At 51.2% G+C, this 24,514-nt stretch overlaps 1 protein-coding gene across 3 annotated transcripts in view; it reads left to right on the forward strand.

The window, feature by feature from the left end:
• SLC25A23 (solute carrier family 25 member 23) overlaps positions 1-24,410 on the forward strand; it is a 25,305-nt gene extending 895 nt beyond the window's left edge. The window contains exons 2-10 of one of the 3 annotated variants that reach the window (XM_037994546.2): positions 543-669; positions 1,600-1,687; positions 2,636-2,747; positions 4,444-4,602; positions 4,686-4,838; positions 5,074-5,181; positions 6,680-6,847; positions 16,058-16,208; positions 24,159-24,410. In XM_037994546.2, coding sequence (XP_037850474.2) covers positions 543-669; positions 1,600-1,687; positions 2,636-2,747; positions 4,444-4,602; positions 4,686-4,838; positions 5,074-5,181; positions 6,680-6,847; positions 16,058-16,208; positions 24,159-24,307 — 1,215 coding nt within the window. In that variant the 3' untranslated portion in view covers positions 24,308-24,410. Of the gene's footprint in view, positions 1-542; positions 670-1,599; positions 1,688-2,635; positions 2,748-4,443; positions 4,603-4,685; positions 4,839-5,073; positions 5,182-6,679; positions 6,848-16,057; positions 16,209-18,119; positions 20,367-24,158 lie in introns of those variants that run through there. The other 2 variants (XM_007994991.3, XM_007994993.3) reach the window with 2 other exon arrangements.
• Positions 24,411-24,514: the final 104 nt, after the last annotated feature.

Here is a 24,514-nt window from a genome sequence, read left to right on the forward strand (position 1 = left end):
CCTAAAACCACCACAGCGTCCCGGAGACCAGTCCAACCTCCCACTTCCCAACTGGGAAAAACGAAGGCCTCAGCCACTCCGCTTGGTTCTCTCCTACCCCACATCACCCAGGGCTGTCTCCAAAGGGAACTCCTAGGACCCCCATGTGGACAGGGTTTTTTAAAGAGGCAGTTGGGTTCAACAGGAATGAGGTACCTAAAAATAAAAATAAAAAATAAAAACAAGAGACAGCTGGGAGGACAGGCTTTAGAGACGAGAACCCAAGGTTACCATTTCCTGGTTCTGTGACCTTGAACTGGTGGCTTGACCTTGCAGAGCCTCAGTTTGCTCACCAGGAACCACTCACTCATGGCACAGACCTGTGGTGGCTGTAGGGATCTGACTGAGAAGCTAGCCGACTGAGGGAGAAGTGGGGTGATATCTTCTGTCCCCTTCCTCAAGGCACTGGGGGCTCTGGGCTCCTAAGGCATAAGGTGACGTGCGTCCCCTCCAGATCAGGAGCAGGTTGCTGGAGTCACCTCTGTCCCCTTTTCCTCTGCCAGGGTATCTCCTCTGAGGGGGACACTGACCCAGATGGCGGGCTTGACCTGGAGGAATTTTCCTGCTACCTACAGGAGCGGGAACAGCGTCTGCTGCTCATGTTTCACAGTCTTGACCGGAACCAGGACGGTAAGGTGGGGCGGCCTGCCTGCAGGCCCCCAGGGATAGGGCTGTGGGGGCCCTAGAGACATCAATGGGGTTAGAACTGGCAGCCTAGGAGGAGAGGGGGAGGGCCGCTTCTCCCCGATGACTCACAGGCTATTTCAGGAGTGCTCCTCACCCCCCAGCTAGGTGGTTCGAGGCCCAGCCAGCCCATCCCACCTCCTTTCCCTTCTGGGGCAGAACCCTGATAATTACCCTTAGGTTTTTCTTTTCTTTTTTTTTTTTTTTCTTTTTTTTTGAGACGGAGTCTCGCTCTATGGCCCAGGCTGGAGTGCAGTGTCACAATCTCAGCTCACTGCAAGCTCCGCCTCCCGGGTTCACGCTATTCTCCTGCCTCAGCCTCCCGAGTAGCTGGGACTACAGGCACCCGCCACCTCACCCAGCTAGTTTTTTGTATTTTTTAGTAGAGACGGGGTTTCACCGTGTTAGCCAGGATGGTCTCGATCTCCTGACCTTGTGATCCTCCCGTCTCGGCCTCCCAAAGTGCTGGGATTACAGGCGTGAGCCACCGCGCCCGGCACCCTTAGGTTTTTCTAGGGGGCAAAGATACCCCATGCTGTTCCTGGGTACCCTGTAGGGCGGAGATCCCCTCATAGCAGCATCTGGGTTGCGGATATTGCCTCTCAATTCCCCATGGCACAGAGACCCCCAGTTACCCCTGGATTCCTTCATTCATTCACAGAACAGAGAAGCCGCCCCAGTATTTCCCGGTTCCACCTCTCTGACCCCAGTGAGTCAGGGATCCCCCCACAGCCCTGCTGCAAACCTCGTCCTGGGTTTCTGGAGCCCCTGATCTTGCTAGACCACCTCCATTCCAAGCTGTTCTGATTCTTGGTCCTGGGGTTCCCCAGGTGTCCTCACACGCACATCCTTCCCCCCCTCCGACCCCCTCCCCAGGTCACATTGACGTCTCCGAGATCCAACAGAGTTTCCGAGCTCTGGGCATTTCCATCACGCTGGAGCAGGCGGAGAAAATCCTGCACAGGTGAGTCACTGGGGGTCTGGAATCCAAAGTAACTCAGGACGCAGTGACCCCTTGGCCATCTCTGTCTTCTGGGACAGTCCCAAGGAGGATACAGCTGAGAGGTTGGGGCTTTGAAGTCAGACAGATCTGGCCAGGTGCGGTGGCTCGCATCTGCAATCCCAGCACATTGGGAGATGGAGGCAGGTGGATCACCTGAGGTCAGGAGTTCAAGACCAGCCTGGTCAACATGGTAAAACCCCATCTCTACTAAAAATACAAACATTGTCCAGGCATGGTGGCACATGCCTGTAATTCCAGCTATTTGGGAGGCTAAGACACGGGAATCCCTTAAACCCAAAGGGCAGAAGTTGCAGTGAGTCAAGATCATGCCAGGGCACTCTAACCAGGATGACGGAGTGAGATTCTGTCTGGAAAAAAAAAAAAGAAAAATTCAAATTGAAGCCAGACAGATCTGGGACCAGTTGCCTCTCTTAGCCTCAGTTTCCCCCTCTAGAAAATGAGGGTAATGTGGCTGGGCATGGTGGCTCACCCCTATGATCCTGGCACTTTGGGAGGCTGAGGCAGGTGGATCATGAGGTCAAGAGATCAAGACCATCCTGGCCAATATGGTGAAACCCCGACTCTACTAAAAATACAAAAATTAGCTGGGCGTGGTGGTGTGCACCTGTAGTCCCAGCTACATGGGAGGCTGAGGCAGGAGAATCTTTTGAACCCGGGAGGCGCACCATTGCACTCCAGCCTGGGCGACAGAGCGAGACTCTGTCTCAAAACAAAAGAAAAAAAAAAAAGAAAGAAAAAAGAAAATGATGGCAATACTGCTACGTCTCCAATAGGGTTGATACGAGGACTTGAACCTCCCAAACTGCAAAACCTAGCAGAACTTCACCCAAGCCTAGCCCACCCACAGGCACTGAGCCTGTCCTCCTCCCCCCTCACTCTTCCCCCCAGCATGGACCGAGATGGCACAATGACCATTGACTGGCAAGAATGGCGCGACCACTTCCTGTTGCATTCGCTGGAAAATGTGGAGGACGTGCTGTATTTCTGGAAGCATTCCACGGTGAGGTGGGGGTGGTTTTCCCTGGCTGAAGGCTGTGCCCTCTTCCCCAGGGGGGCCTTGCTCCGATCTCCCCAGGGCTTGGACGGGCTGGGCCAGGACTTTCCAGAAGGAGGAGGCACTGGCAGCAGCTGAGGGATGAGGGTCTGTTCCTCTCTTTCTACACTTGGGGTTCAAGGGTCCCATTTGGGACATCTCTGCTGTCTGATTGAAGCACAGCCCTTGAGACTTACATTGGGGCCTCTGGGGACAGCATGCGGGGGTTGCGGGTACAGGAAAGAAAGAGCTCACCAGATGGGGCACCAGGCCTCCCACCTTCCACCCACACAGCTCCCTTCTGCTGGGTTCTCTGCCTGGATAAAGGATTCTACCGCTGAACGGAATCGTTCAAAAACCACAGTCTTGGCTGGGCGCGGTGGCTCACGCCTGGAATCCCAGCACTTTGGGAGGCCGAGGCAGGCGGATCACGAGATCAGGAGATCGAGACCATCCTGGCTAACATGGTGAAACCCCATCTCTACTAAAAATACAAAAAAAAATTAGCCGGGCGCAGTGGCGGGCACCTGTAGTCCCAGCTACTAGAGAGACAGAGGCAGGAGAATGGCGTGAACCCAGGAGGCAGAGCTTTCAGTGAGCCAAGATCATGTCACTGCACTCCAGCCTGGGCGACAAAGCCAGACTCCATCTCAAAAAAAAAAAAAAAAACCCATAGTCTTCAGAGGATCCAGTGGGAGCCACTAAAGAGGGCAGTGGGGATTTGCTGTAGATCCCTAGTTCCTGGGTGAAGTATCTGTGAGCAATGTGTCCGGTAGGATCTGATGGCATCCGGAGGGGGATCCATCTGTGGGATCTGGTGAGAACCTCTTTGGAGATCCAGAGACTCCCACCCCAGAGGATTTATGGGGACTTCGGTTGGAAATTCTAGACAGGAGATAATTCCTGCACAGGGACTCCCTGTGGAGGAGATCCCTATGAGATCTGGTGGGTCCCTGAGAAGGATCTGCTGGGGTCCTTATATGGGAGGTGCCTGGTAAGATCTTGTATGGCCCTGGAGGGATCTTCTGGAATCATTATATGGAAAACCCTTGAGTGATATCTTTCAGTAGAATCTCATTTGCCCTGGAGGGATCTTTTTGCTGTTAGAGACAGGGTCTTACTCTGTTGCCCAGGCTGGAATGCAGTGGTATGATCATAGCTCATGGTAGCCTCGAACTCCTGGGCTCAAGCAATCCTCCCGCCTTGGCCTCCTGAGTAGCTGGCACTACAGGCACATGCCTGGCCAATTTTTATAGAGATGGGATCTTGCTATGTTGCCCAGGCTGGTCTTGAACTCTTGCCCCTAAGGAATTCTCCCACCTTGGCCTCCCAAAGTGCTGGGACTACAGATGTGAGCCACCACGCCCAGCCTGGAGGGATGTTTATGTGGCAGATACTTGAATAGGATTCTTTAGTGGGATTTGGCAGATCCTATAGTCGGATTTGGTAGTAGGATATTGGGATCTTCTAAGGAGGCTGCTAGGTTAGATGCTTTGGTGATACCTGGTAGGACCCAACAGGACTCTTCTGGGATCTCCAAGCAAGAGTCATTGGCAGACTCTAGGATATCCTAGGATTCATGGAGGAAACTCCCCTATTTAGGACTGAGTCACATCTCCCTGTCCCTACCATGGCATGACACCCCCAGCACCTGTATCTTCAGGTCCTGGACATTGGCGAATGCCTGACAGTGCCGGATGAGTTCTCAAAGCAGGAAAAACTGACGGGCATGTGGTGGAAGCAGCTGGTGGCTGGCGCAGTGGCAGGCGCCGTGTCACGGACAGGCACGGCCCCTCTGGACCGCCTCAAGGTCTTCATGCAGGTGAGGGACCCTGGAGAGATCTGCCCCCTCCCCAAGGCCTGACATCTGGGAGGGGACCTCCAAACTGTTGTCTCCCCATTCAGGTCCATGCCTCAAAGACCAACCGGCTGAACATCCTGGGGGGGCTTCGAAGCATGGTCCTCGAGGGGGGCATCTGCTCCCTGTGGCGTGGCAATGGTATTAATGTACTCAAGATTGCCCCTGAGTCAGCTATCAAGTTCATGGCCTATGAGCAGGTGAGGGCAGGTACAGGGAGGAATATACTTGCCACAGGAAAGACTGGGCTGTACATAAAGATTTACGGAATTGGCTTGGGGGGTGGGTGGTGAACACAGTTCCCCAGGATCAGGCATCTGCTCCTCTGCATGAATGCCCACAGCAGGCCAGTTCTGTGGAAGCCAGGAGAACAGTGGAGTGCAAGGAAGGTTCAACCCCCATGGTCCTACCCATCCCTGTGTCTCCCCGCCTCAGATCAAGAGGGCCATCCTGGGGCAGCAGGAGACGCTGCATGTGCAGGAGCGCTTCGTGGCTGGCTCCCTGGCTGGTGCCACAGCCCAAACCATCATTTACCCCATGGAGGTGAGAAGGAGGGACCCCGGTGGAGGCCCCATGGCAGGGTGGGGGTCCTGCTATACCCATCTTACTCCACATTTCATGATATCCATTGGGATTATACCTTTGTCTCTCTGATTTGGAGTATAGCTCATCAGAGTAATGCTATTTCATATGTAGCCTGTCTGGGTATTACAATTGAGATATAATTTCTGGGGAAGGTAGTGTTGGTTATCCTTGTTTGAACGGTAGTTGCAGGAGCCAGCTGTTTATAAATATGCATCCTCTAAGGATAGGGTACACATTCCCAGGGACGTTGTGTCTAGGTGTCACCAACTGTTTATGAATATGCCTCTTCTAAGGATAGACTGTCCTAGCTACATGTTTTCAGATAAATTATTTCAGGTTTCAGGTTATGCAGTGTATTGTTCAGATTCTGAAAGTGACAGAAAACTTAAATCATGTCAACTGGGTACGATGTCTAGCGCCTGTAATCCCAGCACTTTGGGAGGCCGAGGCAGGTGGATTGCCTGAGGTCAGGAGTTCGAGAGCAGCCTGACGAACATGGTGAAATACTGTCTTTCCTAAAAATATAAAAATTAGCTGGGGATGGTGGTGGGCACCTGTAATCCCAGATACTCAGGAAGCTGAGGCAGGAGAATGACTTGAACCTGGGAGGTAGTGGTTGCAGTGAACCAAGATCGTGTCACTGCACTCAGCCTGGGCAACAGAGCAAGACTTCATCTCAAAAAAAGAAAAAGAAAGAAAAACTTCAATCATGTCAACAAAGTCTACAGATGAGCATTTCAGGCTGGGATGATAGCTTCAGAGTGTCAGAGATGCAGGTTCTTTCTGTCTATCTTGTTGTTACACAACCTTGTGGACTAATGTGGCTGCTTGTGCTCCGTTCATCGTATTCCACAGTCCAGCCAAGAAGGAAGAAGAGACAAAAGAGGAAACATCTCCCCACCTCTAAGGATGCTTTCTGAACCTCATGTGTACCTCTTTCTCTTCCTTCTATTTCTTTGGCTAGGACATAGTGACATAACCACATACCCAGGGCATCTGGGAAATGTCATCTTTCTTTCTAGTGGCTGTGTGCTTGCTGAAAGTTACAGTTTCTGTATGAAAGCAGAAGGGAACAAGATACTGGAGGTCTGGGCATGATGGCTCATGCCTGTAACCCCAGTCCTTTGGGAGGTGGAGGCAGGAGGATCGCTTGAGCCCAGGATTTCAAGACCAGCATGGGCAACATAGCAAGTCCCCATCTCTACAGAAATGACCAAAAAATAAAGATATCAGGACACAGTTACTGGTGGTGCCACATGCATGCACTTTGGTAGATGCACCTATTTCTAGGTATAGAGATTTGGGGATAGCAGAAGATTCTGGAGTAGGTGGTTTTTCAAATTCAGTGGTTCTCAGGGCATCTGTTTTCAAGAGTAGCTATTTCTAGGTGTCTTCATTGCTGGATGTAGTGATTTGGTGGGGGCAGCTTTTCCAGGGATAACCAGGTTCTCCCCAGGTGCTGAAGACACGGCTGACCTTGCGCCGGACGGGCCAGTACAAGGGGCTGCTGGACTGCGCCAGGCGGATCCTGGAGAGGGAGGGGCCCCGTGCCTTCTACCGCGGCTACCTGCCCAACGTGCTGGGCATCATCCCCTATGCGGGCATCGACCTGGCTGTCTATGAGGTCTGTGGGCAGCCCGCCCCTCCCTCCCTGCTCCCCTCTGGGATTTGCCCACAGGACACCCCTTCCCCTTCCCCTGGGGCTGGCTCAGTTGACTTTCTATAGCTAGAGAAAGGCATTTATGAAGTGAGGAGCACTTTGGACCTGGGAATCCTGGGGAACCCTTCCAGGTATTGGACTCTCCCACTTCTCCACTTAATTTTGATTAGCAGTTCAGCCTTCCTGGGCCACCTGAAAGTTAGGGACCACTCTAGCTGACAGAACCATAAGAGCAGGCAAAGATTACAAAAATTAGCCAGGCATGGTGGTGTGTGCTTATAATCCCAGCTACTCCAAGAGGCTGAGGCATGAGAATTGCTTGAGCCTGGGAAGCAGAGGTTGCGGTAAGCCAACATCCCGCTACTGCACTCCAGCCTGGGCGACACAGCAAGACTCCTTTTCAAAAACAAAGAAAAAGAAAAAGCAGGCAAAGATGAGTCTCAAAGACACCCAACTTCCCCGAAGCACGTGTCGGACCCGGCCTCTGTCTCTAAGTCAAGGTCATCTTCAGGGCCTGCCCATTTGAGCATCTGCTGTTACCATAAGAACCACACCCAATCACCAGCATCTTGAGACCTTTATCAACACAGGCAGGTCCAGACAGTTCTTGCTCTTTTTCTTTCAGGGGCCTTATCTGTGGTTTTTAGCTTCTCCTAGTGGGATCGCCAGGTCTCCCCAATTAGCATGCTCCTGGATGTCCCCAAGCGTTCCCCCCAAAATCTTTGTATGCAAGACAGGGTCTGCTTCACGGGCATGTGACCTGTGAAGTCGCAAAGGGCCCCATGCTCAGAAGGGCCCTATGCTTGGTGCAACGCTCTGCTGCTGCTGTCTTGAAATTATTTTTATTTATTTATTTATTTTTGAGATGGAGTCTTGCTCTTGTCGCCCAGGCTGTAGTGTAATGGCGCAATCTCGGCTCACTGCAACCTACACCTCCTGGGTTCAAGCAATTCTTCTGCCTCAGTCTCCCGAATAGCTGGGATTACAGGCGTGCACCACCATGCCTGGCTAATTCTTTTTTTTTTTTTCTGTTTTGAGACGGAGTCTCGCTCTGTCTCCCAGGCTGGAGTGCAGTGGTGTGATCTCAGCTCACTGCAAGCTCTGCCTCCCGGGTTCACGCCATTCTCCTGCCTCAGCCTCCTGTGTAGCTGGGACTACAGGCGCCCGCCACCATGCCCAGCTAATTGTTTTGTATTTTTAGTAGAGGCGGAGTTTCACCGTGTTAGCCAGGATGGTCTCAATCTCCTGACCTCATGATCCACCCACCTTGGCCTCCCAAAGTGCTGGAATTACAGGCGAGAGCCACTGCGCCCGGCCTAATTTTTGTATTTTTAGTACAGATGGGGTTTCTTCATGTTGGCCAGGCTGGTCTCAAACTCCTGACCTTAAGTGATCCACCCACCTCAGCCTCCCAGAGTGCCAGGATTACAAGTGTGAACCACCATGCCAGGCCTGAAATTCTTAATTTTTTTTTTTTTCCTGAGACAGAGTCTCACTCTGTTGCCCAGGCTGGAGTGCAGTGGCACGATCTGGGCCCACTGCAGCCTCCACCTGCCAGGTTCAAGGAATTCTCCTGCCTCAGCCTCCCCAGTAGCTGCGATTACAGGTGCCTGCCACCATGCCTGGCTAATTTTTGTATGTTTAGTAGACAGGGTTTCACCGTGTTGCCCAGGCTGGTCTCAAACTCCTGACCTTAGGTGATCCCCCCCACCTCAACCTCCCAAAGTGCTGGGATGACAGGTATGAGCCACCACACCTGGTCAATAATTTTTGAACAAGGGACCCTCACCCTTTTACATTTTGCACGGGATCCTGCAAATTACGTAGCTGATTTTGATCTAATAGACTCTGTTCCTGCCGTCTTTACCTGCCCGCCCCAACGCCTGGCATCTAGACAACCACATGAGACAAGACCGTTGCTCACTCATTCATTTGTTCCTTGATTTTATTGTTCACTCATTCGCTTAGTGACTATTTACTGAGCATCTACTCTGTGCTAGGTCCTGTGCAGATTGTTGCGGATGTCGTGTTGATTGAGACCAGCACGGTCCCTGCCATCCTGGAATGCCCATTTCCATAAACGAGGCAGGCAATCAACCAGCAAATAAGATAGTTTCAGCTCCTAGAAAAGCTCTCAGAAGATCACAAGACAGGATTTGTCATCTTCAGTAACAGTGGGCGGGAGGGGGTTGAGGAACACCTCCAAGAAGGTGACATTGAAGCCATGGGTTGGGCGTATTATCACAAGGGAGTGTGCACAAATCTAGTACCCAGGTCCGGAAGCAGGAACAAATATCGCCTTTTGGAGGAGTGGAAGTCTTAGGTGGCTGGGGGGAACTGATCAAGGCAGGAGACAGGATCTTCTAAGTGCAATAAGAAGCCATTAAGAAGTGTGAGGAGAGGCCGGGCGCGGTGGCTCACGCCTGTAATCCCAGCACTTTGGGAGGCCGAGATGGGTGGATCACGAGGTCAGGAGATCGAGACCATCCTGACTAACACGGTGAAACCCCGTCTCTACTAAAATACAAAAATTAGCCGGGCGCGGTGGCGGGCGTCTGTAGTCCCAGCCACACGGGAGGCTGAGGCAGGAGAATGGCGTGAACCCGGGAGGCGGAGCTTGCAGTGAGTGGAGATTGCGCCACCGCACTCCAGCCTGGGCGACAGAGCGAGACTCCGTCTCAAAAAAAAAAAAACAGGCCAGGCGCGGTGGCGCAAGCCTGTAATCCTAGCACTTTGGGAGGCCGAGACGGGCGGATCACGAGGTCAGGAGATCGAGATCATCCTGGCTAACACGGTGAAACCCCGTCTCTACTAAAAAATGCAAAAAACTAGCCGGGCGTGGTGGCGGGCGCCTGTAGTCCCAGCTACTCGGGAGGCTGAGGCAGGAGAATGGCATGAACCCGGGAGGCGGAGCTTGCAGTGAGCTGAGATCCGGCCACTGCACTCCAGCCTGGGCGGCAGAGCGAGACTCCGTCTCAAAAAAAAAAAAAAAAAAAAAACAAAGAAGTGTGAGGAGAGGCTGGGCGCGGTGGTTCACGCCTATAATCCTAGCACTTTGGGAAGCCAAGGCCGGTGGATCACTTGAGGTCAGGAGTTCAAGACCATCCTGGCCAACATGGTGAAACCCCGTCTCTGCTAAAAATACAAAAATTAGCCAGGCGTGGTGGTGTGCACCTATAATCCCAGCTACTCAGGAGGCTGAGGCAGGAGAATCGCTTGAACCCAGGGCGGGGCGTGGGGGTTGCAGTGAGCCAAGATCTCACCACTGCACAGGTGACAGAGTGAAACTCCATCTCGAAAACAAAAAAAGAGTTGTGAGTAGAAATAAGATGCAGCCAGGCGCAGTGACTTGTGCCTGTAATTCCAGCACTTTGGGAAGCCGAGGTGGGAGGATTGCTTGAACCGAGGAGTTCGAGACCAGTCTCTACAAAACAATTTAAAAATTAGCCAGGTGGCGGAGTGCATGACTCACACCTGTAATCACAGTACTTTGGGAGGCCGAGGCGAGCAAATCACGAGGTCAGGAGATCGAGACCATCCTGGCCAACATGGTGAAACCCCGTCTCTACTAAAAATACAAAAAATTAGCCGGATGTGGTGGCGGGCACCTATAGTCCCAGCTGCTCGGGAGGCTGAGGCAGGAGAATGGCGTGAACCCGGGAGGCAGAGCTTGCAGTGAGCAAGATCGCGCCACTGCACTCTAGCCTGGGCAACAGAGCGAGACTCCGTCTCAGGGAAAAAAAAAAAAAAAAAAAAGAGCCAGGTGTGGTGGTGCACACCTGTAGTCCCAGCTACTCAGGAAGGTGAGATGGGAGAACTGCTTGAACCCAATCGGCAGAGGTTGCAGTGAGCTGTGATCATGCCAATGAACTCCAGCTTCAGCAACAGAGCAAGACCCTGTCTCCAAAAAAAAAAAAAAAAAAAGAAAAAGAAAGGAGGCAAAATCTTATTTAATGCATTATTTGCCCAAAAAGGGACTTTAGAAGTCTAAGAGGTTTTAGAAACCTGGACCCTCTTGGAGTTTCAAAATCTGTGTTTGTCCCTTAAAGGCTCCAAGAAGTCTCTTAGTAAAGTGATTTAACGTTTTTGTTTTTAACCCAGTGCCTTCCATATTAATCTAGTCTTTAGAACTTTTTTTTTTCTTTTTTTTTTGAGACAGAGTCTCTCTCTCTCTCACCCAGGCTGGAGTGCAGTGGTGCGATCTCAGCTAACTCCAACCTCTGCCTCCTGGATTCAAGCAATTCTGCTGCTTCAGCCTCCCAAGTAGCTGGGATTACAGGTGTGCGCCACCATGCCAGGCTAATTTTTGTATTTTTAGTAGAGACAGGGTTTCACCATGTTGGCCAGGCTAGTCTTGAACTCCTGACCTCAAGTGATCCGCCCACCTCGTCTTCCCAAAATGCTGGGGTTGCCAGACGCAGTGGCTCACACCTGTAATCCCAGCACTTTCGGAGGCCGAGGCAGGTTGATCACAAGGTCATGAGATCAAGACCATCCTGGCCAACGTGGTGAAACCCCGTCTCTACTAAAAATACAAAAAATAGCTGGGTGTGGTGGTGGGCACCTGTAATCCCAGCTACTCGGGAAGCTGAGACAGGAGAATTGCTTGAACCTGGGAGGCGGAGGTTGCCGTGAGCCGAGATCGCGCCACTGCACTCCAGCCTGGGCAAGAGAGCAAGATTGCATCTCTAAAAAAAAAAAAAAACAAGTGCTGGGATTATAGGCATGAGCCACTGCACCCAGCCATCTTTAGAACTTCTTTTCAATAGATTAATCTTAATAATAACCCATTAAACATCTATTTGGCAAGTGCTGTTCTAGACCCAACAGAAGGCTTCTAAAGTTGCAAAGGCAATAATGTTAAGTACTTGCCTGTTTTACCCAGTCTGTGCCTGGGCTAGGCATTACTAATCCATCACAGCACTGAGTCCCCCTCAACACAATTCCAGTTTCAGGCAGCAATTTCTGGTGGATTAGAATTGGCATAGGAAATGAAACTTATAAGCTTCTCCCAGCCACAAGGCAAAGAAGGTCTTGTTCTTACAGTCACCTTGGCAGAAGGCTTCAGAAGGGATTAGCCACCCTAAAGCCTTCAGGCGTACAGTTCTAGATTCACATGTGGCTGTGAATGTTAGTTCTCACCTTTATTTTGTAGCTTTGGGCAAGTAACTTTCCCTGAGCTTCAGTTTCTTTTCTATAAAATAGAGATAATAGGGAAGGGGTGTGGTGGCTCACTCCTGTAATCCCAGCACTTTGGGAGGCAGAGGCAGGCGGATCACTTGCGGTCAGGAGTTGGAGACCATCCTGGCCAACATGGTAAAACCCCGTCTCTGCTAAAAATACAAAAATCAGCTGGTTGTGATGGTGTGTGCCTGCAATCCCAGCTACCTGGGAGGCTGAGGCAGGAGAATTGCTTGAACTTGGGAGGTGGAGGTTGCAGCGAGCCGAGATTGTGCTCCAGCCTGGGCAACAGAGCGAGACTCCGTCTCAAAAAAAAAAAAAAAAAAAAAAAGCAAAAAATTAGCCAAGCCTGGTGGCACATGCCTGTAATCCCAGCTACTTGGGAGGCTGATGCAGGAGAATAACTTGAACCTGGGAGGTGGGATTGCAGTGAGCCGAGATGGTGCCATTGCACTCCAACCCAGGTGACAGAGTGAGACTCTGTCTCAAAAAATAATAATAAAATAAAAATAAAGATAATTAGCCAGGTGTGGTGGTGCACAGCTATAATCCTGGCTACTCGGGAGGTTGAGATGGGAGGATCACCTGAGCCCAGGAGGCAGAGGTTGCAGTGAGCTGAGATTGTACCACTGCACTCCAGCCTGGATGACAGAGCTAGACCCTGTCTCAATAATAATAATAGTTTTGGTCTTAGTTTGAGATCCTTCCAAAACAGACCCTGAAACTGGGACATGAGGGGATTTATTGGACGTGAGTGGTTTATTGGGGAGGTAATGAGACAGGGAGTCAATGCATACAGTATGAGTATGTTAGTTTCCTAGGACTGCTGTAACAAAGTATCACAAACTGGTTGGCTTAAAACAACAGAAAGTTACTGTCTCACAGTTCTGGAGGCCAGAAGTGCAAAATCAAGGTGTCAGCAGAGCCATACTCCCTCTCAAACTTGTAGGAGAGAATCCTTCCTTCCTTCTTTCAGTTTCTACTTGTTCCCAGCAACCCTGGACATTCTTTGGCTTGTAGATACATTCACTCAAATCTCTGCCTCTCCTGTCACCTGGCTGTCTTTCTCCATGTGTGTCTCTGTCTTTCTCCTCTATGGACACCAGTCATACTGGCCTAAGTGTCTACCCTACTACCCTACTCATCTTAACAAATTAGATCTGCAAAGACCCTATTTCCAAAGAACGTCACCTTCTAAGGTACTGGGGGTCAGGACATCAACATGTTCCCCCCCAAAGTGGGGACATGATTCAACCCATAATAGTAGGTTATCAAGCAAGTTACCATTCCTAGCAAATGGAGTTCCAGCCCTCTAGAAACCTGTGGGAGGCAGCATAGGACATTCTGCATCAGAGAGGTGAGGGAGCTGGGGTATTGATACACCAAGCCAGTCTTTTGAAGGTTGCATCTGAAGATGCTAATTTCCCAGTGCTTCCTGCCCATTCCTAAGTGGTCAGAGCAGGCTGGCCTCGGTTCAGAGAAAGTCCACAAGCAAAGTCTTTGGGTAGATGCTGGCGGTAAGAAGTCGGCAGGTCTGAATTGGAGTGGGAAGGGATGAAGGTGGTATACTCACAGCATCTGCCACAGGACAGTCTTTGGAGAGTGTTTGTTTGTTTTTGAGATAGAGTCTTGCTCTTATTGCCCAGGCTGGAGTGCAGTAGTGTGATCTTGCCTCGATGCAACCTCCGCCTCCCCAGCTCAGGCGATTCTCCTGCCTCAGCTTCCTGAGTGGCTAGGATTACAGGTGCCTGCCACCACACCAGTTTATTTTTGTATTTTTAGGAGAGATGGAGTTTTGCCATGTTGGCCAGGCTGGTCTCGAACTCCTGACCTCAAGAAATCCGCCCACCTCAGCCTCCCAAAGCACTGGGATTATAGGCGTGAGACACCAGGCCCAACCTTTTTTTGTTTCGTTTTGTTTTGTTTTTTGATACTGAGTCTTACTCTTGTTGCCCAGGCTGGAATGCATTGCAGCTCACTAGAAATTCCTGGGTTCAAGCAATCCTCCCACCTCAGCCTCCTGAGTAGCTGGGACCACAGGCATGCACCATCACATCCAGTTTTTTTGTTTGTTTGTTTGTTTGTTTTTGTAGAGATAGAGTCTGGCTATGTTGTTGAGGCTGGTCCCTGGCTGCTGGGCTCAAAAGATCCTCTTGACTCAGCCTCTCAGAGTGCTGGGATTAAAGGCGTGAGTCACCATGCCCAGCCTTTTGTTGCTGTTGTTGTTTTTAATTTATTCTTTTTTTTTTTTTTTTTTTTTTTTTGAGACAGAGTCTTGCTCTGTCGCCCAGGCTGGAGTGCAGTGGCGTGATCTTGGCTCACTGGAAGCTCCACCTCCCGGGTTCACGCCATTCTCCTGCCTCAGCCTCCTGAGTAGCTGGGACTACAGGCACCCACCACCACGCCCGGCTAATTTTTTTTATTTTCGGTAGAGATGGGGTTTCACCGTGTGAGCCAGGATGGTCTCGATCTCCTGACCTCGTGATCCGCCCGCCTCGGCCTCCCAAAGTGCTGGGATTACAGGCGTGAGCCACCGCACCCAGCCGTTTTTAATTTATTCTTTACCCTTCTTGCAAGCGAACAAGTTATAAACTTAGTGTCTTAAAACAACACAAATGTATTACCTTACAGTTCTGGAGGTCAGAAATCCAAAATGGGGGTCTTACTGGGCTTTATAAAATCGAGATGTTGGCAGGGCTGTGTTCCTTCTGGAGGCTCCAGGAGAAAATCTGTTTCCTTGCCTTGACAAAACTTCTAGAGGCCGCCTGCACTCCTTGGCTTGTGGTCCCTTCCATCTTCAAAGCCAGCAGCATAGCATCTTCCAATCTCTCTCTTGCTGCTTCTTCTGTCTTTAAACCTACTTTTCCAGCTCTTAGAAGGGCCCTTGTGCCAGGCACGGTAACTCACGCCTATAATCCTAGCACTTTGAGAGGCTGGGGCAGGTGGATCACCTGAGGTCAAGAGTTTGAGACCACTCTGGCCAACATGGTGAAACCCCGTCTCTACTCATAATACAAAAATTAGCCGGGCATGATGGCACACACTTGTAATCCCAGCTATTTGGGAGGCTGAGGCAGGAGAATCGCTTGAACCCGGGAGGCGGACGTTGCAATAAACCGAGATTGCACCATTGCACTCCTACCTGGGCAACAAGAGCGAAACTCCATCTCTGGGGGGGGGGAAAAAAAGAAGGGCCCTGTGCCAGGCATGGTGGCTTGTCATCCCAGCACTTTGGGAGGCTGAGGAGGGAGGATCGCTTGAGCCCAGGAGTTTGAGACCAGCCTGGGCAACATAATGAGACTCCATCTATATAAAAAGAAAAATAATGAGGCCGCGCACAGTGGCTCACATCTGTAATCCCAGCAGTTTGGGAGGCCAAGCCAGGCAGATGACAAGGTCAGGAGATTGAGACCATCCTGGCCAACACGGTAGAAACCCTGTCTCTACTAAAAATACAAAAATTAGCCAGGTGTGGTAGCACACACCTGTAGTCCCAGCTACCTGGGAGGCTGAGACAAGAGAATCACTTGAGCCCAGGAGGCGGAGGTTGGAGTGAGCCGAGATCGTGCTACTGCACTCCAGCCTAGACGACAGAGTAAGACTTCATCTCAGAATAATAATAATAATTAAAAAAAAAAAGAAGGACCCTTGTGATGGCATTGGGCCACTCCAATAATGTGAAATATTCTCATCTCAAGATCCTTAACTGAATCCCATCTACAAAATCCTTTGCGTCATCTTGGGTAACATATGCAGAGGTTCCAGAGATTAGGGCATAGTCAGTACAGGGGACCCTTATTCCACCTACCAGAGAGGGTCCAGATGAGGACTGGGTGAGGGGATGCAGGGAAAGGGCTGGCTCAGCCCCTAGGAGGTAGTAAGTGCTCAGCTAGTAGCAGCTGTCATGGGATACAGAACCGGCCAGCAAGGCCTTTGAAGCCAGGGTCCTGGGGTCACCCACCCCAACCTTCCCTACTCCCTTCTCCACTCCAGACTCTGAAGAACTGGTGGCTTCAGCAGTACAGCCACGACTCGGCAGACCCAGGCATCCTCGTGCTCCTGGCCTGCGGTACCATATCCAGCACCTGCGGCCAGATAGCCAGTTACCCCCTGGCCCTGGTCCGGACCCGCATGCAGGCACAAGGTGAGGCCTGGGCGGGAGGATGGGGCAGGGAGAGTCTCATCGCTTGGGCCCCAGCTTCTCCCAGGTAAAGCCCTGGGCTGGGACCCCCTCCTGGATTTGGATGGGTTTCTCTGGGCCTCATTTTCCCCATTTGTGACATTGAAATGGGAGTCCTTTACTTTCATGGAGCTGAGGATTAACTAGGAAAACAGATGCAGTGAGTACAGGAAGAGATCCCTTGCAGACTTAGCTGGATTGTCACTGCTGGCAAATATCTAGCATTTCCAGGCTGGTAACTTGAACTCTAATTTGCAAGCCTGGGTTATCGTGAGTGGGAGGCTAGGACCAAGGGTAGGGAGCAGTCAGGGCCAGACTGGTTATTGTTTTTGTCTGTATTTTTCTTTTATGAATTATTTCCCCCCTTTCCCCTCCACCACTACCCTCCCATTCTTTCTGAATCTGTTTTGAGAATTTTCTTGGGAATTTTAGTGCTTGCGTATTGTGATTTTCACTGGGGATGTGTCAGTGCACAAGATGGACACGGTCCTCACCCTCGTAGAGCTCATAGGCTGGAGAGGAAGGAAGATGCAAAATAAATAATTCTGGAATTAAGTATTGATTTAGGGTTGTATAAAGGGGAGAAGGAGGCCGGGCACAGTGGCTTACATGTGTAATCCCAGGACTTTAGGAGGCCAAAGAGGAAGGATCGTTTGAGGCCAGGAGTTTGAGACCAGCCCAGGCAACATAGCAAGACCCCATCTTTTTTTAAAAAAAATGAAGAAATAAATTAGACAGGCGTGGTGGCAGGTGCCTATAGTCCCAACTACTTGCAAGGCTGAGGCCAGAGGATCACTTGAGCCCAGGAGTTCAAGGCTGCAGTGAGCTATGATTATGCTGCCACACTCCAGCCTGGGTGACAGAGTGAGACCCTGTCTCAAAAAAGTGGGTGGGAGCCAGGGGCAGTGGCTCACACTTGCCATCCCAGCACCTTGGGAGGCCTAGGCGGGTGGATCACCTGAGGTCAGGAGTTCGAGACTAGCCTGACCAACATGGCTAAACCCCGTCTCTACTAAAAATACAAAAATTAACTGGGCGTGGTAGCGGGCACCTGTAATCTGAGCTACTCAAGAAGCTGAGGCAGGAGAATCGCTTGAACCCAGGAGGTGTAAGTTGCAGTGAGCCGAGATCGTGCCATTGCACTCCAGCCTGAGCAACAGGCTCAAAAAAAAAAAAAAAAAGGGCCGGGCACGGTGGCACACGCCTGTAATCCCGGCACTTTGGCAGGCCGAGGCAGGTGGATCACCTGAGGTCAAGAGTTCAAGACCTGCCTGACCAACATGGTGAAACCCCATCTCTACTAAGTACAAAAAAATTAGCTTGGTGTGGTGGCTTATGCCTGTAATCCCAGCTACTTGGGAGGCTGAGGCAGGAGAATCACTTGAACTCGGGAGGCGGAGGTTGCAGTGAGCCGAGATCGCACCACTGCACTCCAGCCTGAGCAACAGGAGCGAAACTCCATCTCTGGGGAAAAAGAAAAGTGGGTGGAGTGCAGGGAGGAGCCTGACTTAGACTGGAGCACCAAGGAGGACTTCCCTGGGGAGTTGGCTCTGGGATAGGGGTTAGGAGGATGAGTAGGAGTCAGCTGGGAAAGGAGGAAGGGAACCTGGCTCCAGGAGGAGGACATTTCTGTCCTCTCCCACCTTGCACACCCATACCTGCTCCATTTCTAATTGTCCCCAAACTTGGGGCGAAAAGGTGAGCAGCCAGTTCCAAGGTCAATACAAGTCTCGCCTCTGAGTGGTAGGTCCCACTGTTAGTCTAACCTCCTTCCCTCCTGCTGCAATGACACCACCTGGCCCAACCCTGGGGGGTAGGAGGGGGAAGTGAAAGGGGAACATTGGCCTTACCTGGTGCCCCCCCGCCCCCTCCCAGCCTCCATCGAGGGTGGCCCCCAGCTGTCCATGCTGGGTCTGCTACGTCACATCCTGTCCCAGGAGGGCATGCGGGGCCTCTACCGGGGCATTGCCCCCAACTTCATGAAGGTTATTCCAGCTGTGAGCATCTCCTATGTGGTCTACGAGAACATGAAGCAGGCCTTGGGGGTCACGTCCAGGTGAGGGACCCGGAGCCTGTCCCCCCGATCCGTCACCCCAGGCATGACGTCCCCCACACCTCAGCCACTGGAGACTGATGATCCAACCACAGGATCCCTACTCTTTGGCCACGAGAAATCAGTACCCAGATCCTGGATCCTAGGCTCCTATGCCCCAACCATTGGGTTATGGGATCCCAGCACCCAGATCCTGGATCCTAGGCTCCTATGCCCCAACCATTGGGTTATGGGATCCCAGCACCCAGATCCTGGATCCTAGACTCCTATGCCCCAACCACTGGGTCATGGGATCCCCACCCTTCAGCCACTAGATCCCAGTACCCTATCTCTAGATCCCAGATCCCCCTGTAACCATAACTGTGGATCCCTTACTTCAGCAACTCAAGTCTGCTACCCTAACCACAAGATCCAAGATTATCCACACCCCAGCCCTTAATCCCCATCCCCAAATCACTGGATCCTGCAGCCCCACATCCCAAGGTGGATCCCACGCTTCCCTGTCCCCCCTACTGGATCCTGGACCTCCACGTCTTAACCACTGGATCCCACACAAATCAGTGAATGGATCCCAACGCCCCAACCACAGGAGCACGAATTCCCTGTGTACCTCAACACCCAGACCCCGCCTCCCTCGAGCACCAGATCCAGTGTCCCTGTGAAACACTGGATCCTAGATCCCCAACCCCAGATCCCCATGCCTCGAGCCCTGGATCTTCATGCTCAGCTGCTGGATTCTGGATGTCAACAGACCTCACCACCGGATCCTGACAATCGCAATGCCTAGATCCTGGGGCCCTCATCCCTGGATCCCAGATCCCCTCACCCCATCCACTGGATTCCTGCATTGGTTTTTTATTTGTTTGTTTTTTAACCTTGACACTGGGTCTCACATCCTTCTACTCTGACTGCCAGATCCCTACATTTCAAGCACTACGCCTTCCACCCCCAGCCACTGGATCCCAGATCCCCCAAGCCCTCACCCACCGGATTATGGCTCCTAAAACAAGTGTGGAGACCCCAACAGTACAGCAAGTGGATCCTGGCAACTGCAGCTGCTGGATTCCACATTCTAGATCCGCAATCCCTCTGCCCAGTCCCTCGATGTTGAAACCTCATCTCTTAAAGGCAGACCCTGATATTCCAAGGCACTGAATCCCAAGCCCTTAACCCCTGGTTTCTGGTCTGAATCTTCCAGGCGCCAGGTCTCACATGTTCAGGCCCCAAGTCTAGATCCTGGCAGCCCAATTACACAGTATCCCACACACACTGGTGCCCAGAGCCGGCTTCTCGTGACGTGAAATTGCATAGCCTGTGGGAAAGGGAGCCCAGGTCCTGGCTGCAGAAAACCCCGGGGGATTGGTCCCAGGTCCTGATACAGCTCATCACAGGCAGCAAGGGCAGAGATGAACCTCCTGCGACCTGCACGGATGCTGGATTCCTCCTCACCTCACCTCCTCTGCATGGCCACCCCCTCCCAGCCCTGTGGGGAAACTGTTCCCTCGAACCACCCCACTCCCTGCATCCCCCCACTTTACAGCATCTTCCATCCCCCTCCCACCTTCTAGGCGAATAGTCCCCAGAGCTGTGTCCCTCCAAGGGGTCCGAGGAATCACTCACTCCTGGCGGCTGGCAAGGAGACAGTCTGAGGCCAGGGACACATGAAGGGATGTCCCCACCCCAGCACTGCCAGCCCCACCCCAGGCTTCCAGAGTTGAAAACCAGGAGAAACTCGGCAAAGACCACCCTTCCCTGAACCCAAGCACCCAATTATGCAAAGAACAAAACCAAAAAACGCCAAATCCCCAAATTCATTCCAGATCTATTTTTCTACGAGAGAGAGGAGCAAAGTCCCCCTCCCCTACCTCCATACATTCTGCACTTCATAGTTGGATTCTGAGCTTAGGATCATCGGGAGACCCCATGCAGGGACCTGGAAAGGGGAATGGGGATTCGGGGAGGGGCTGGAGGACTTCCGGACGCTTCCACCTCCACTGCGCCCCACCTCCCTGCCTGTGTGTGTTATTTCAAAGGAAAAGAACAAAAGGAATAAATTTTCTAAGCTCTTTTATTGTGGTTTTTACTGAAAAGGGGGTGGGTGGCTATGGGACCATCTTAGCCTACCCCTAGGGAAGGGATAACGGGCTGCTTCCCGACCCACAGTTCCAAGAGCCAGGAAACGATTCCCTCTTTGAGCCTCAGTTTACACATCTATAAAATGGGAGCAGGGTTAGGGAATCCATGTTTATAACCCCTTCTAAATTTTCTGGTGTTTTGTTTTCTGTTTTTTGTTTTGAGACAGAGTCTCATTCTGTTGCCCAGGCTGGAGTAGAGTGGCACGGTCTCAGCTCACTGCAACCTCTGCCTCCCGGGTTCAAGTGATTCTCCTGCCTCAGCCTCCTGAGTAGCCGGGATTATAGGCGCCCGCCACCACGCCTGGCTAATTTTTTGTATTTTTAGGAGAGACAGCGCTTCCCCATGTTGGCCAGGCTGGTCTCGAACTCCTGACCTCGTGATCCGCCCGCCTCGGCCTCCCAAAGTGCTGGGATTACAGGCGTGAGCCACCACGCCCAGCCCTGTATTTTTTTTCAAATTAGAAATTTCAATTTTTTTTCAAATTATCCGTTTCCTAGGGCTGCCAGACCAAATTATCACAAACGGGATGGCTTAAAACAATGTGTGTGTGTGTGTGTGTGTGTGTGTGTGTGTGTGTGTGTGATGGGATCTCACTCTGCAGCCCAGGTTAGAGTGCAGTGGTACACTCATAGCTGACTGCAGCCTCGAATTCCTGGGCTCAAGCAATCCTCCCACCTCAGCCTCCTGAGTATCTGGGACCACAGAGACCACAGGCACATGCACTGCTATGTCCAGCCTTTTTTTTTTTTTTTTTTTTTTGAAACAGGGATCTCATTCTGTCGCCCAGGCTGGAGTGCAGTGGTGCGATCTCAGCTCACTACAGTTTACACCTCCTGGGCTCAAGTGATCCTGTCACCTCAGCCTCCCAAATAGCTAGGACTATAGGCAACCGTCACCATGCCCAGCTAACTTTCTGTTTATTTCTTTGCTTGTTTGTTTGTGATGCAGTCTTGCTCTGTCACTCAGGCTGGAGTGCAGTGACACGATCTTGGCTCACTGCCACCTGTGCCTCCCAGGTTCAAGCGATTCTCCCACCTCAGCCTCCCAAGCAGCTAGAACCACAGTCATATGCCACCATGCCTGGCTAATTTTTTTTTTTTTTTTTTTTTTTGAGACAGAGTCTCGCTCTTGTTTCCCAGGCTGGAGTACGGTGGCTTGCTTTCGGCTCACTGCAACCTCTGCCTCCCGAGTTCAAGCGATTCTCCTGCCTCAGCCTCCAGAATAGCTGGTATTACAGGCGTGCACCACCACACCCAGCTAATTTTTGTATTTTTAGTAGAGATCAGGTTTTCTCATGTTGGCCAGGCTGGTCTGGAACTCCTGACCTCAGGTGATCTGCCCACCTCAGCCTCCCAAAGTGCTGGGATTCAAGGTGTGAGCCACCGTGCCTGGCCTAATTATTATTACTTCTTTTTTGTGGAAATAGGATATCATCACGTTACCCAGGCTCATCTTGAACTTGTGGGGTCAAGCAATTCGTCAACCTTCAGCCTCCCAGAGTGATAGGATTACAGGTGTGAGCCATCGCACTTGGTCCTTGGTATTCCTTGGCTTATGATGGATCCATCACTCCATTGCCTGCCTATCCTCATGCTGTATGCTGCCTTCTGTGTGTCTGTGTCTCTCTGCCCAAATTTCCATCCTTTTTTTGAGATAGAGTTTTGCTCTGTTGCCTAGGCTGGAGTGCGATGATGATGTGATCTCGGCTCACTACAACCTCTGCCTCCTGGATTCAAGTGATCCTCATGCCTCAACCTCCAGAATAGCTGGGATTACAGGTGCACACCACCTGGGAACCTGGGAAGCTAATTTTTGTATTTTCAGTAGAGACAGGTTTCGCTATGTTGGCCAGGCTGGTCTCGAACTCCTGACCTCAAGTGATCCACCCGCCTCGGCCTCCCACAGTGCAAATTCCATATCTTTTTTTTTTTTTTTTTTTTTTTTTTTTTGAGATGGAGTCTTGCTCTGTCGCCCAGGCTGGAGTGCAGTGGCACGATCTCAGCTCACTGCAAGTTCTGCCTCTTGGGTTCACACCATTCTCCTTCTTCAGCCTCCTCAGTAGCTGGGACTACAGGTGCCCACCACCACACCCGGCTAATTTTTTTTTTTTTTTTTTTTTTTTTTTTTGTATTTTTAGTAGAGACGGGATTTCACCATGTTAGCCAGGATGGTCTTGATCTCCTGATCTCGTGATCCGCCTGCCTCAGCCTCCCGAAGTGCTGGGATTACAGGCATGAGCCACCGTGCCCGGCCGATTCCATGTCTTGAAGGACAGCAGTCATCAGATTAGGACACCCCTCCAATGCAGTGTGACCTCATTTTAACTTGATTATATCTGCAAAGACCCTATTTCCAAATAAGGTCACATTCGCAGGTTACAGGGGTTAGGGCTTGAACACATATTTTTAGGGGACACAGTTCAACCCGCAACGAGTAATTCAAATTCACTGTAGAAAAAATAGAAAATTCAGGCTTATGCCTGTAAACCCAGCACTTTGGGAGGTCAGGGCAGGAGGATCGCTTGAGACCAGAAGTTTGAGACCAGCCTGGGCAACACAGTGAGACCCCATTTCTGCAAAAAAATGTTCAATTAGCTGGGCATGATAGCATACACCTGTAGTTCCAGCATCTCAGGAGGCTGAGATGGGAGGATGACTTGAGCTCAGGAGTCCAAGGTCACTTGAGCCCAGGAGTTTGAGACCAGCCTGGGCAACATGGCTAAACCCTGTTTCTACTAAAAATATAAAAATTAGCTGGGTGTGGTGGAGCACGCCTGTAATCCCAGCTACTAGGGAAGCTGAGGCAGGAGAATCGCTTGAACCCAGGAGGCAGAGGTTGCAGAGAGCCAAGATCCGTCTCAAATTAAAAAAGAATTCACACTCTCTTCCTGCCAGCAGAGGTGTTAAAAAAATGTTTTTAATAGAATTCACACTTTTGTGTAGCCCCTCTCAGGTTGTACCAGGGTAGGCTTCTCTGACTAAGAGAATACAACAGAAGTGATCCCATATCACTTCCCAGATTCTGTTATAAAAGACATTGTAGGCCAGGCACGGTGGCTCACGCCTGTAACCCCAACACTTTGGGAGGCCGAGGCGGGCAGATCACTTGAGGTCAGGAGTTCCAGACCAGCCTGGGCAACATGGTGAAACCCCGTCTATACTAAAAATAGAAAAATTAGCCAGGCGTGGTGTCACATGCCTGTAATCCCAGCTGCTCAGGAGGCTGAGGCAGGAGAATCACTTGAACCCGGGAGGCGGAGGTTTCTGTAAGCCAAGATTGCACCATTGCACTCCAGCCTGGGCGACAGAGCGAGATTCCATCTCAAAAAAAGGAAAAAAAAAGTCTGGGTGCAGTGGCTTATGCCTATAATCCTAGCATTTTGGGAGGCCGAGGCGGGTGAACCACCTGAGGTCAGGAGTTCAAGACCAGCCTGGCCAATATTGCAAAACCCTGTCTCTACTAAAAATACAAAAATTAGCCAGGCATGGTGGCGGGCACCTATAATCCCAGCTACTCAGGAGGCTGAGGCAGGAGAATTGCTTGAACCCAGGTGGCAGAGGTTGCAGTCAGCCGAGATTGTGCCACTGTACTCTAGCCTGGGCGAAAGAGGGAAACGACATCTCAAAGAAAGAAAGAAAAAAAAAGACACTGTAGCTACCATCTTGGTTATTGGTTATATGCTCTCTCTTGCTCTCTCTCCCTTTCTCATAACATTTGCTCTGAAGGAAGCCGGTGGTCATGCCATGAGCAGCCTTATGGAGAGGACCATGTGGTGAGGAACTCAGCCAATAGCCATGTAACTGAACTTGGAAGAGGATCTTGCTGTCCTGGCCAACATCTCACTGCAATTCTACCAGTTGCATGCCCTGGATAGTCCAAGCTTTGGGGATCCCTCCACCAGAATAACTAGATCCCAGTACCTGAATCTTGAATCTTAGACTCTTATACTTCAAACACTGAACCACAGGAACAGCAGGCTCAGCAACTCCTGAGTTCCTAATGCTCAGAACATGGGTGAGATGATAAATATTTGTTGTGTTAAGCTGCCAAGCTTTGGCGGTGGGTAATTCATCACATAGCA

This window comes from Chlorocebus sabaeus, chromosome 6 (genome assembly GCF_047675955.1).
Source record: "Chlorocebus sabaeus isolate Y175 chromosome 6, mChlSab1.0.hap1, whole genome shotgun sequence".
NCBI lineage: Eukaryota > Metazoa > Chordata > Mammalia > Primates > Cercopithecidae > Chlorocebus > Chlorocebus sabaeus.